The following is a 14,782-nucleotide window of genomic DNA, read 5'->3' on the forward strand; positions in this document are numbered from 1 at the left end:
TTCAATTGTGTTTCTTCTTCCTGAGATCCAAATTTGATAAAATATAGATTATATCTTTCTTTTAATGTGTAGAACAGGCAAATCATGATAATATTCTAAGTTTTCCTAAAACATCCATGTCACAGTTAGACAGGTAGATCTGCAAGCATGATATTTTGAAAGCAGTGCTAGTTTTATCATGTGATAGCATCTGTGCGAGAATGGCTGGCTGATTACCTGCACATTTGTAAAATAGTTGGGGACTTGGGAGCAATGTTATACAACTGGTACAGTAAAGCCAATCTTTTCACAGAACTGTATCAACGAGATATCTCAGAGGATATAATATTACTGCTATTACCAATATTCTCTATTCAAGTTTCAGAAAAACACAAAAGGAATAAAGGGCCTGTTGTGCTCTGTAATGTAATTGTGCACAGAACGGTATCTTTACTGAACTAGGAGAAAGTGATAACTGCAGATGCTGGACATCAGAGTCAAGAGTGTAGTGCTGGAAAAGCACAACAGGTCAGGCAGAATCCGAGGAGCAGGAGAATCAACGTTTCGGGCATAAGCCCTTCATTATGCCCAAAATGTTGAATCTCCTGCTCCTCGGGTGCTGCCCTGACCTACTGTGCTTTTCCAGCGCCACACACTCTATCTTTACTTAACAAAAGGTAACCGCTTTTCTAATCCATATGATGCATATAATTCTAATACCACAAATCTTCATCACTCATAAATGTTCCCAAATTGTAATTATTTCTCAAATTGACGTCTTAAATAATTCAACATTCCTTTATAAGGACGTAGCCCTTGCTGCATCATGAATCCATACGTTGTCCGGAGTAACTTGTATTGACATTGGCAGCACTTTTGAAAGCAATCATTAGTGAGATTGAAATAAACGTGCTGGTGCTACAACTAAACTTTGAAGCTGTGAATTCTGAAAGAAAACAGTACCTTGAAGTTACTGCCAATACTGGCAGCCTGTATATAGTGACATAATTTTGTTCCCAGTATAGCTCATTTTCTTGTACAGTTTGTTCTGGCAACTGAAAGCACTACAAGTGTCACTCATTTTTTTTTGTACTGTAATATAGCACTTGCTGAAAGGATTTGATGTTTATTCCAATGCTTTCCTGGCTGGCCTCCCATGTTCCACCCATTGTAAATTTCAGCACATCAAAATTTCAGCTGCCTGTATCCTCACTCACATAAACACCCATTCATCCATCTTCAGGGGATCCTGTCGTAGTATCTCCATATCTGTGGGCAGATAATCTGGGTTCAGGTTCAACCTTAGGATTTGATGCCCAATGATGTCAGAACACAACCAAACAGTTTGATTACCAAAGCATTAGCCTCATTCTGAGCATTACGTGCACACACATGCACAGAAAATCATTCCTCTGCTTGCTGAAATGTCACATGTCATAGTTCTGTTCAACTCCATCCTTGGCAATGCCCTTCCCCATCTCTGCAAACTCCTCCAAGATCTCTGTACTCCTCCAATTCCAGCTTCTCAAATGTCCCTGATTTTCATTGCACCACTGTTTGCAGCCAATCCTTGGACTGGCCATTCTAAAACTGCCCATTGTGTCCAGGGATGTGTAGGTTAGGTGGATTAGCCATGGGAACTGCAGGGTTATGGGGATAAGGTAGAGGGGTGGGATGCTGTTTGGAGGGTTGGTGCAGACTTGAAGGCCCAAATGGCTTGCTTCCATACTGTAGGGATTCTATGGCCCTAACTACCTGGGTCCTAAGCTCTAGAATTCCCTCCTTTAACCTTTGCCTCCTTTAAGTTACTCCTAAAAAGCCATCTGTCCAATCTTTTCCTTATAACTCCTTGTCAAATTGTGCCTGTTAATGCATCTGTGAAGAACTTCAAGTTGCTTTTCCTACACTGATGGTGCTATATAAATGTGAGTTTTTGTTGTTGACAATATATAATGCAGTACCAAAGCTAATATATACTTTGATTAAAAATAAATGTGCCACTGTACTCAGCAATGAGAAAAATAGATGGGAGCCATTATACGGGTAAGGTGGTAGGGTGGTAGTGCCATTGGGCCAGTAACTATGAAGTCCCAAATTAATGTTTAAATCCCATTATGGCAGCTGGTGGCATTTGAATTCAATTAATCTAGAATTGAAAGCAAATCTCAACAATGGTGACAATTATAAAGGTAAAATTGCCATAGTTCTTTTGGACCATATGATTTCTCTCTTATTAGAGAGGGATGACTGCTAGTGGTTGTAACCTGAGGGTCACCAGACCTCAGGTTAGGAGGGAGATTGAGGTAACCTCATGGTAACCTCAGCTGTATGGGACTTAAAACCACAGTGTTGGCATTATGCTATATTTCAAACCAGCTGTCCAGCCAACTAACCAATGCACCCAAAGCCTTTGTCAAATATCATAAAAACCTGTTTTGCTCATAACTGTCCATTTTCACCTGGGTTGGCCAACTTGTGATGTTGGACCAAAAGTAACATGATTGATGATTAACTGCTCTCTGAAAAGGTGTGGCAAGCCACTAAGCTCAAGGGCAATCAGGAATGGGGAACCAATGCTGGTTTTGCCAGTGATGCCAACATCCCATTCTTAAGGATTCTTAAAAAAATCAATGAAAATAGGTGGAATTCAATTAAGTTTTCATTACGGCCTGTTTACATTATTCAATATAATCAACAATAAATCATATTAATCCAAATCTTAATTAAAAGTGGGTTTATCATCATGCCTTAAATAATCAGTATATAAATATTTGTAAGATAAGGCTGTGGAAACTATACCAATTGTAATTTATATTAAGTGAAGGAGTGAGAAATAAATCAAAGGTATTTACTCCATCAAAAACCAGTTATTGGAGGTGTTGGAGTGGTATGTGGGGGTGTGTACAGGAATGAGGTGGCACAGACTGGCATGGATGGGCATGGCGAAGGTATGGGGGAATGAAGAGGAAGGAAGAGGTTTAAAGTTAGAGGTGGAGGGCAGTTTTAGATTGTATTTTTTTTAAAAACCATCAATACAGTGCTAGTGCTTCCACCGAGCCAGCACTATACCTCGCATCCTCTGCTGTAACTTTGGTGTTGCTTGGTTTGATTCCAAGGAAACCCCAAAATAAAGCAGTAATATGTGGACAGACTTTTATATAAGTCGGAAATTCTAAAAACTGTGTACATATGATGCACAGATAAAAATCCATGCCATAGATTTCTAGCTATTGCCATTATCATTGATACATATCTCTAATCCCATCAATGCTTTTTTTGAAAGGAGCAGAGCTAAAATTGCAAGGTTTCTTTCCCAACTTAATTATCACTGACTACACACTCAGACCCGAGAATCAGGGTGATGACAGTCCTTTATTCCAGCTGTGCACAAGTGTAATGAGAATTTAATCTATGAAAATAAGTGATTTTGTCTCTTGGCAACCCAAATTGTAAACAGTTCTTAATGTAACAAGGTTAAAATAATATGCATTAATTTGCAGTTCAATGTCCTCAGACTACACACCAGTGTGATTCATTGCCATTAATTTAACCACACACATCAGTCCTCACCCAATTTATTCTAAAGTGCTGATTGCTGCTGATTGTTTTCAAGGTAACTGTCTGCAAAATGCGTGAAAAACATCCCATATCTCACAGAAAGTGCTGTGTTTGACAGCAGGTTGTCTGATTTTCAACCACCTTTGCCGTAAAGGAAAAAGTCAGAAGTCACACAACACTAGGTTACAGCCCAGCAGGTTTATTTGAAATCAGAAGCTTTCAGAATGTTACTCCTTTGTCAGGTGACTTCACTTGACAAAGGCGCAGTGATCTGAAAGCTTATGATTTCAAATAAACCTGTTGGACTATAACCTGGTATTATGTGACTTCTGACTTTGTTTACCCCAGTACAACACTGGCATCTCCCTATCAGGGCTATAATGGAAAGTCTTTCTGTCATAGTGAAAATGTTTTGAGGAAAGACTTTTAAGAATGTTTCATTTGTTTCAACGGGGAAACATCTGATGGGGGCTTCTTAAAAATGCTGAGTCATGAGTGAGCACAGCTCTATGCACCAGTAAGCAATTTCAAAATGAGGGCTGTCAGATGTAGATGAAAAGATTGGAGCAAAAGAATTGGCTTGCCACAAATAACTTTCTTCATGGAGGTTTCCTTTTCACCAAGAATATAAGCCATGTAAAATAGTCACTGAGCATAGTGAACTAATACTACACTGATAGGATATTCTTCAAACAAAAAGCCTGATACATATCTGTCGAAAGACAATGAATTCTTTTCGGAAAATACTCTATGAATTTGATTCCTGAGCACCTACCATTGCAAAGATATGGAGAACAATCAGCTGAGGATGAGTAATGTGACCTACAAGGGCAGATAGTGGCATTGCAGTAACATCATTGAAAGAATCCAGATTGCAGGTTAATGTTCTGGGGTCATGGTCTTGAATCCCACCAGGATAGATGGTCAAATATGAATTCAATTAAGATTTGGTTCAATGTCCACCATGTAACCTGTTGGTGTTTTTTAAAAACCAATTTGGTTCACCTAATGTCCTTTAGAGAAGGAAATCTGTCATCCTTCCCTGGTCTGGCCTCCATGAAAGTCCAGACCCACAGCAATGTCATTGACTTTTTACTACACTCTGAATATAGCCAGATCAGCGGCCAGTTAGGGATGGACAATAAATACTGGCCTGCCAGTGATGCCCATACTCCAATGAATAATTGTAAAATCAGGATGCGAGTGACCCTGGAAATCAGGGAAAAGACTAAAACTTGGGAGAAATTTCCCTTCAAAGATCATATACATTTATTGTAAGGAAACCTGTACATAAAATTTTCAAGGAAAGAGCTTGAGATGAGGTCAAGAATTATTTTTTGTTATGTATCTTGATTTGTTTCTAGATATCTGGAGTTTGTCCAAGGAGAAATAGGTTCTACTCTGTTTCCAATGTTATTAAGATACAAAGGATCTAATTTTACAACTTTTAAAATACAGCAAAGTAACCCTTAAATGTTAATTTTCTCTGAGAATTTGAAGATGTAGGAAGGTCATTTTGTCAAGACTCCTTACAGTGAATCTGAGCCTACAGTTCTATAATTTCTTTAGAAACATTAGGTTTCAATTGAATAAACCATATTGCAATGTCTTCATTAAGGTAGTGGTTAGCACTGTTTCAAACAGCAGTAAACTGTGGAAGTTCAGATGTTGTTAATTTCCTATTCTTCTTTTTGTTGGTGAAGGCAATTCACCTTTTTTAAAGCCAGCAGATCATGCTCTGAGTTGCTTATGTAATGAAGACACCTTTATATAGAGCTAGCTCATTAATCTTAACAGTGGCAATCAGCATGAACCATTGTGACTGGAGATATTGTTGGAAGAATGGGAAAGTCACAACTTCACTCCCAATACATGTAAGTACTTTGTTGGTTGTCAGGACAGTATTCAGAGATCAGATACTAGTATGATGCTCGCTGGGGGTAGGTGAGGGTCTTTCAAGTTACCATAAAATAACTTTTCATATTACAATATAATTTATTTTCCTGCTCCTTTGGGTAAGTCTTGTTTAAACCCTTTGAAAGTGTATTTAACATTGCCTTTGAAATTAATTGTTAAAAATGTGTGGCCAAATTCTCTGGTGGACCAATGTCTTGATGCTGAAACTGCTACTCCTCAGGTTTACTTCGCAGGCAAGGATGAAATCCTCTCAATAAAATCTCTATTACTATATTTTACAAAAACCATATGACAACAGCAGAGTACTATTACAGAACTTAACTCATTACAGATGCAGACTCCAAGCTGTCCTGAGATCAAACAACTTGCCCTTTGGTCCTGATCAAGCAGTACTTGATTCTAATATTTATTCAACTTTACTGTGCTTTAAGAAAAACAACTTCACTGGAGTAAAAATATTGTAACAGCACTCCTAATGGCGCATGGATTGAGCCAAATAAACCATTCACACACTTCACCGTTAAAACAAACTATAGTCCCATTTTGTCAGCAGGCAGTTCTTGAAGTGATAGAAATGGTAAATGGTTAATGATGTGCCAAGGTAAGCAACATGCTAATGAAGTTATTGCAAAGAATTTTGTAAAGGATGGGATTTGCCCTCAGAACTCTAGGCCAAATTTCTTGGAAAATAAAGTTACACAGAGAAAACTGTAGAAATAAGAAATCAATCACAATTTCAAGAGGTGTCTGGGCTGGCCCCTACAACAAAATACAAAGTCGAAGCAATTTCAGCCTTGGAACCTGTGGACTAGTTCCAAGGACGGTGCCTTATGACTAATATTCAACACAAAAATTATGCCAAAATGACAAAACAAATGAATGCTACAATAAAAGATTAAAACGTAGGATAGATGAAAGCTGATGATTCACTATCACAATGTCATGTGTACACTGCTTTAAACGTGTTGGCACAAACAAACATTACTCTTGCCACTTTATCTAAATGTTTGTGCACCCATTTCTACTTGAAATATAAATAGGAGTGAAAAGCATCTCTTTAATATTCAGCAAGTTGAGAAACATTGCAAATGTTTCAGGTCCAGACAAGGCTTTAGAACTAGATTGGTTGCTTTTCTGAGACCATTTTCCACACATGCTGTCAGTTAGAGCGAAGCCATTTACAAAATTAATTTAACTACCAGTACAATGTGGTATTTCTGTCAATAATGTGCATCAGCAGTTTTGTCTCTCACGCAGGGGGAAAATGGCCCTGAACAAATGTTAAAGGTTTCAGCCCACTGTCTTCCAAACTTTTAGTGGGTGCTTGTGGTTCCCTTTTCAATTAAATGATGGTTGATAAAAACTAAACCAGCTCTTATCTGAGTTACAACGTAGATGTGTAAAGTAAAATGAGAAAATAAATTTTCCATCAAATATTCCATCATTTTGTAACCTTTAACATTTGTTCAGCCATCTCTAAATATTTGTAAGTATCCTAATTTTCTTTCCTCTGGTAATTGGAATAAATATAAACACCCACAGTTTTAAAAAGACTGAAAAGAACAGAATATTCAAACGAAGTAAAAATTCCAACCAAAGGTTGTTTGTAATACCAATTTGTGACTCATATGTGATGTTTGCTGCATTTAAATTTCAGCCCTGGACATGAGTTCTTTCTATAACTGAGCTCAAGATGGGAAGGTTAGCCAAGATCAATGTACCTCTGAAGTTCCCTCTAAGCTATTAGAAGCTATAAGCTTTTCACAAGTTGTTTCATTAGAGGTAATGTAAGTGTATGGCTACAAAAAAAGGTGAAAGTGAGGACTGCAGATGCTGGAGATCAGAGCTGAAAATGTGTTGCTGGAAAAGCGCAGCAGGTCAGGCAGCATCCAAGGAACAGGAGAATTGACGTTTCAGGCATCAGCCCTTCTTCAGGAATGATTCTGATGCCCGAAACGTTGATTCTCCTGTTCCTTGGATGCTGCCTGACCTGCTGTGCTTTTCCAGCAAAACATTGTCAGCTACAAAAAAAGGTGCTCAGGCTCTCTGCAACAAAATCAAATTGGAGGGAATGACATGGTCTTTGCAAATCAGATATAGCTCAATGAACATAGGCATGGGTATGGAGACATTATGAATTGAAGCAGGGATATTATAGATTCATACTGATCCATTTCTGAACATTGTTACTGCAACATGCTGTTTCAGCGTACCTGATTTATCACAGTTATTGCACTTCTTCATCCTCGTTTTAAGATTCTCCATGGCCTCATCCCTCCCCATCTACCAGCTACATACCCTTCATGGAGTCTGGATTTCTCCAATTCTAACCTCTTGCGCAACCCTGATTTAATTGCTCCACATTTGGTGGCTATAACTTCAGTTGCCTCAGTCCTAAGCGTGTGAATGTTCGTCCCATGCTTCCCTATCTCCCCATCTTACTTCATTCCTTTGAAGTTACTCCTTAAAACTTGATCTTCAGAAGGCAAAAACAGTTAAATGAAACAATGATACTTGAAAATGAATATATAGGTCACACTGGAGTGTTGTTCTGAGTATACAAAAAAAGTTGGACCAATATGTGTCATTTGCAAGTTCTACTGGCTTTTCCTTTTGGTCATCCCTCTTGGCATCATAGTCCATTTAGTTTGGTTTGTGTGAAGCACCTTAGGACATTTTGTTATATTAAGTATGAAGCATAAATATAAGTTGTTGTTATTGCCGTATACTTACTGTGACATGGGAAGCAATTGATTCCACCAAGAATTATAAGTTTTAAAATGTCATTCTCTGGTATATCATGGCTTGTCCAAGCAGCTTGAGCACTTCCACTGCTGCAACACTCTTCTCGATCAATCCGTGTCATGGATAAAGCCTGGCATTTTCCATTTCTTCCTTGTTGGAGCCAACATACCCCAGCTGAAGGAACCATAATGAATAAAACATGGATGAGCAACAACAAAATCTTTTGTTTCACTGATTTTCTTTGACATATAATTACATTCTTAAATTCAAAAATTGTAAAATTCCATCTCGATCCCATTAAAGTTCTCCCTTCCTTAATTAACAATTCTACAAGTCAAGGACAGCAATTATGAACCTGCACCACACCATGTGCTGGCTGTTTAAAGAATGATTTTACTGATGTTCTTTATCATTTTGTAATATTACAGCTTGGGTAGCATTTTATAAATATGTCATAAATCATGACAGAAATATTGAAATTATTCACTTTTTAAAGTTTTATAACTTGAAAATGGAAGGATTTCAGATTTCTTTTTAATTATGAAACAGTTAATATATGTGTCATAAGTTTGCTAATTGTACTTTTCTGTTTCTATGTAATGTTACAACTTAATTAAATGCTACTAAGTCATTTCAGTCTTTATGCACTTGTCTAGAAATAGATTTATTTTCCCATTCATCTTTGGAAAGAAAGAGAAATGTGATTATACCATGTATACCTTAATGATGTACAATAACATTGAGAGAGGTATTAGCCTAATGGTATGTCACTGCATTATTAATCCAGATAGCCACAGAAGGTTTCTGGGATCCAGTCTGAAATCACACCATGACAGTTGGTAGATTTTAAATTCACTCTGGAATTCAGAGTCAAATGATGACTGTGGGAAATAGATCATCTGGTTCACTAATGCCCTTTAGGAAATGAGTCCAGACCCACAGCAGTGTGGTTGGATCTTAACTGCATCAGAAATTGCCTAGCATACCATTCAGTCATAGCAACTGCTACCAAGTTTATTGATTTCCGGGCAGTAAGGGATGGGCAATTAAACACTAACCTAGCTAGCAATGCCCATATCCCATGAGTGAATAAAAAAAAGTTTCAAAGAAGAAATGAAATCAGATGGACTGTCTGGTAACCAAGGCACCAGAAAGAACATTAACATTAACACCCCTGTTCAATCTGCAAAGTCCCCCTCAGTAATATCTGGGGACCTGTGCTAAAATTTGGAGATCGTCTCAGTGTTTCTGGCACAGTCATACTCATGGAATCATATCTTACAGACAGTATTTCAGACAACAATATCAACAATTCAGGATATTCCTTTCCAAACAGCAGGAAAGGCACAGCCTAGGTGATGGCACTGTGATATACAATTAGGAGAGAGTTGCCCCAGGAGTCTTGAACACTGATTCCGGACATCAGGTGTCTCATGATGTTCGGTCAAACATTTGGGATAGAAACTTTCTACTGCTTTTCTCCTGCTGTCCTCCCTTGGCTGATGAATTAGTGCTCCTCCATGTTGAGCAACAGTTGAAGAGTGCGGCATGGGTGCAGATTGTACTCTTGGAAGGGGATTTCAACATCCATTATCAAGAGTGGCTCAGTAGCAACACCACTGATTGAGCTGGTCGGGTCCTAAAGGACATAGCTGCCAGACTAGGTCTGACACTGGTGGTGAGGAAACCAACAAGAGGGACAAACAAACTTGTCATTGCATTATGTTGTGTGGCTCTACTACTGTGCTAAATCAAACAGGTCTAGCAGCTCAAGACTGGGTATCCATGAGGCGCTCTGGGCTGTCATCAGCACCAGAATCATATTCCCATAAAATCTGCAACCTCAAGGCCCGGCACTTCATCCACTTTACCAATATAATCAAGCTGCAGGATCAACTCTGATTCAATGAAGACTGCAGGAGGGCATATCAGGAGCACCAGACATACCTAAAAATTAACTGTCAACCTGCATTATAGGACTACTTGCAAAACAGCATGCAAAACAGCATAGTATCAAGTGATAGACACAGCTAATTTCTGTAGTTCTGCCTAATCCAGTTGTGATTGGTAGTGACAATTACACAACTCACTGGAGGAGGAATATCCACAAATTTCCCCTTCCTTGATGATGGGGGAGCCCGTCACGTCAGTGTAAAAGGCAGAAACATTAGTAGTGATCTTCAGCCAGAAATGCTGCGTAGGTGATCCATCTCAGATCTCAAACAGAGGTCCCCAGCATCAAAGATGCCAGTATTCAGTCAATTTGATTTAGATGTTTCAGTAAGAGCAGAGATGATGGTAAAAGACAGGGAGGTGTGGCATTGTTAGTCAAGGACAGTATTATGGTGGTAGAAAGGACGTTTGAGGACTCGTCCATTGAGGTAGTATGGGCTGAGGTTAGAAACAGGAAAGGAGAGGTCAACCTGTTGGGAGTTCTTTATAGGCCTCTGAATAGTTCCAGAGATGTAGAGGAAAGGATAGCAAAGATAATTCTGGACAGAAGTGAGAATAATAAGGTAATAATAATAATAATAATAAGGGATAGGTAAATACCACAGGACAAGAGTTATAGATGGGGAAAAAACAAGTATGCTGCAATTAGGCAAGATTTAGGATGCATAGGATGGGAAACTGCAGCAAACGGGCACAATTGAAATGTGGAGCTTAATCAAGGAACATCTACTGCGTGTCCTTGATAAGTATGTATCTATCAGGCAGGAAGGAAGTGGTCAAGTGAGGGAGTGTGGTTTACTAAAGAAGTTGAATCTCTTGTCAAGAGGAAGAAAAAGGCTTATGTTAGGATGAGATGTGAAGGCTCAGTTAGGCTGCTTGAGAATTACAGGTTAGCCAGGAAAGACCAAAAGAGAGAGCTAAGAAGAGCCAAGAGGGGACACAAGAAGTCTTTGACAGATAGGATCAAGGAAAAACCTAAGGCTTTCTATAGGTATATCAGGAATAAAAGAATGACTAGAAAAATATTAGGGCCAATCAAGGATAGTAGTGGGAAGTTGTGCGTGGAGTCCGAGGAGATGGGAAAGGGCTAAATAAATATCCTTCATCAGTATTCACATTGGAAAAAGACATGTTGTTGAGGAGAATACTGGGATACAGGCTACTAGACTAGACAGGATTGAGGTTCACAAGAAGGCATTAGCAATTCTGGAAAGTGTAAAAATAGATAAGTCCCCTGGGCCAGATGGGATTTATCTTCAGATTCTCTGGGAAGCCGGCGGAGTCTGCAGAGCCTTTGACTTTGATCTTTATGCCATTATTGTCTACAGGAATAGTGCCAGAAGACTGGAGTATAGCAAATGTTGTCCCTTTGTTGAACAAGGGGAGTAGAGACAATCTTGGTAATTATAGACCAGTGAGCCTTACGTCGGTTGCGGGTAAAGGGATGGAAAAGGTTACAAGAGATTGGATTTAATCATCTAGAGAGGAATAAGTTGATGAGGGATAGTCAACACAGTGTTGTGAAGAGTAGGTCATGCCTCACAAACCTTATTGAGTTCTTTGAGATGGTGACCAAACCGGTGGATGAGGGCAAAGCAGTTGATGTGGTATATATGGATTTCAGTAAGGCATTTGATAAGATAGGCTATTGCAGAAAATATGGAGGCATAGGAATGAGGGTGATTTAATGGTTTGGATCAGAAATTGGCTAGTGAAAGAAAACAGAGGGTGGTGGTTGATGGGAAATGTTCATCCTGGAGTTCAGTTACTAGCGGTGTACCACAAGGATCTGTTTTGGGGCCACTGCTGTTTGTCATTTTTATGATTACCTAGATGAGGGCGTAGAAGCATGGGTTAGTAAATTTGTGGATGACACTATGGTCAGTGCAGTTGTGGATCATGCTGACGGATGTTGCATGTTACAGAGAAACATAGATAAGCAGCAGAGCTGGGCTGAGAGGTGGCAAATGGAGTTTAATGCAGAAAAGTGTGAGGTGATTTACTTTGGAAGAAGCAACAGGAATAAAGAATACTGGGCTAATGGTAAGATTCTTGGTAGTGGAGATGAGCAGAGAGATCTCTGTGTCCATGTACATTTATCCCTGATAGTTGCCACCCAGGTTGATAGGGTTGTTAAGAAGCCATACAGTGTGTTAGCTTTTATTGGTAGAGGGATTGAGTTTCAGAGCCACGAGGTCATGCTGCAGATGTACAAATCTCTAGTGCAGCCACACTTAGAGTATCATGTACAGTTCCAGTCACCACGTTATAGGAAGGATGTGGAAGCTTTGGAAAGGTTTTAGAGGAGCTTTACTAGGATGTTGCCTGGTATGGAGGGAAGGTCTTATGAGGAGAGGCTGAGGGACTTGAGGCTGATTTTGTTAAAGAGAAGAAGGTTCAGAGGCAACTTAATTGGGACATAAAAGATAATCAGAAGGGTTAGATAGGTTGGAAAGTGAGAGCCCTTTTCCTCTGATGGTGATGGCTAGCATGAGGGACATAGCTTTAAATTGAGCAGTGATAGATATAGGACAGATGTTAGAGGTAGTTTCTTTACTCAGAGAGTATTAGGGGCATGGAATGCACTGCCTGCAACAGTAGTGGACTCACCAACTTTAAGGGCATTTAAATGGTCATTGGATAAACAAAAGGATGAAAATGGAATAGTGTAGGATAGTTAGGCTTCAGATTGGTTCCACAGGTCGGCGCAACATCGAGGGCCGAAGGGCCTGCACTATGCTGTAATGTTCTATGTTCTTCATGATATAAGGAATGGGTGAAGGCATTAGATACTGCAAAGGTTATGGACCCTGACAACATTCTAGCAATTGTATTGAAGGCTTAGGATACACTCCTAGCCAAGCAACTCCACTCCAGCTACAACACTGGCATCTTCCCGACAAGGATAAAAATTGTCTCTGATAAAAGACAATCTAATCAGTGCCCCTTGATATTCAATGGTGTTACTATCATTGAACTTCCCATAATCAAAATTCTGGGATGACCATATACCAGAAACTGAACTAAACTAGCCATGTTAATACAGCTGCTATAAGAGCAGGTCAGAGGCTAGGAATACTGCAGTAGGTACTTTACCTCCTAGTTCCCCAAAGCCTGTTCAATGTCTACAAAGCACATATGCACTGCATGAGTGCAGCTCCAACAACATGCATTTAGCTTGACACCATCCAGGGCAAAGCAGCCAGCTTGATTTGGCATCACATTCACAAACCTCCACTCTGTCCACCATCAATGCTCATTAGCAGCAGTGTGTACCATCTATAAGATGAACTACAGAAATTCTCAGATGATCCTGAGAGAGCGCCTTCCAAACCCATACTAACTACTGCCCAGAGAACAAGGGCAGCATGTACACAAAAACACCAGCACCTCCAATTCCCCTCCAAGCCACTCACCATCCTGACTTAAATATATCACCATTGCTGCAGTGTCATTGGGTCAAAATCTTGGAATTCCCTCCCTGCTGGCACTGTGGTTGACCTAAAACACCCGGACTGCAGCAATTCAAGAAGATGGCTCACTATCACCTTCTGAAGGGCAAATAGGGATGATCAACAAATCTCGCCCAGCCAGCAATGCTCATGCCCCATGAGTAAATTTTTAAAAAGTATTTACGTGGTAACATTGAACAAAGCAACTCATATCAATTTAAGAAACTTGGGGAATTGATGCACTTGAAAATTAATTTGCTCATGAAAAGTGCATCCATCTGTGAACAAAAACCAAAATGTTGGAAAAAGAGAAAACAGCACAATAGACTTCATTGACTGCACACACATGAAAGCATTTTGTTCAGGCCAGCTCTTCCACAGATTAAGGAAAGCCATGCAGCTTGTTTCAACACAAACTCTGATTTCCACAACTGGAAAGGATAATTAGTCACCTTTGATCATAATGATCTACTGTGCCACCTTACTGTGTACAATACCTTGACTTAAATATGAACTTAGAATCCTATGACATGAAAGTGATGAGTGATTACCTGCAAAGATTAGCCTAACATTGACACACTATATTTACTTAAGTTCTGCATGGATTCCTTTTTGATTGAATAGATAGGAGTTACTGTAACCTCTGAAAATTCACTGCAGTCTCATGATTCCAGATAACATTCGATAACCTGCCACTCATTTTACTGAACTGAGACTAAGTGCTAATCCCAAGGCTGATCCTTAACCACAAAAGAAGCTAATGTTGTTAGCAATGAGTTGGCACATTAGATAAAAGGAATACGAAAACACATTGAAGCCCCTTCTCTGAAAGAGTACATAAAAATTTGTTGAGAAATAACAGTGACAGCATTGTAATATACTTTCCTCAACTATTACTCCTCATATAGATAATAGGGTTGGCTACAAATTAATTACATTTGAATTGGTGTATAGCTTATTTGTGGTTCTTCTTGTGTCTATGTTGAGATACCAAACCTTTAAAATGAATATTTTTGTTTCATAAACTTTTATTTTAGAAACGTGAAAATTGTGCAGAATATTTAACATTTTTATGTTAATTGTTTTCTGTAAAAGACTAGGAAAGGCACTTCACAGTTTCACTGTGATTATAAGCCCAATAACTAGTAATTATTATTTCATCCAAGTTTGGTCAAATA

General features: G+C 39.1%; 1 protein-coding gene across 1 annotated transcript in view; it reads right to left on the reverse strand.

Annotated features, from left to right (window-relative positions):
- The window catches only part of fstl3 (follistatin-like 3 (secreted glycoprotein)), a 41,430-nt gene that overhangs the window by 21,147 nt on the left and 5,501 nt on the right, over positions 1-14,782 (reverse strand). The window contains exon 2 of the mRNA XM_072594185.1: positions 8,188-8,373. Within this exon, the coding sequence (XP_072450286.1) occupies positions 8,188-8,373 (186 nt within the window). The remainder of the gene's footprint in view (positions 1-8,187; positions 8,374-14,782) is intronic.

The sequence above is a fragment of the Chiloscyllium punctatum genome, chromosome 24 (assembly GCF_047496795.1).
Source record: "Chiloscyllium punctatum isolate Juve2018m chromosome 24, sChiPun1.3, whole genome shotgun sequence".
In the NCBI taxonomy this organism is placed as follows: Eukaryota; Metazoa; Chordata; class Chondrichthyes; order Orectolobiformes; family Hemiscylliidae; genus Chiloscyllium; species Chiloscyllium punctatum.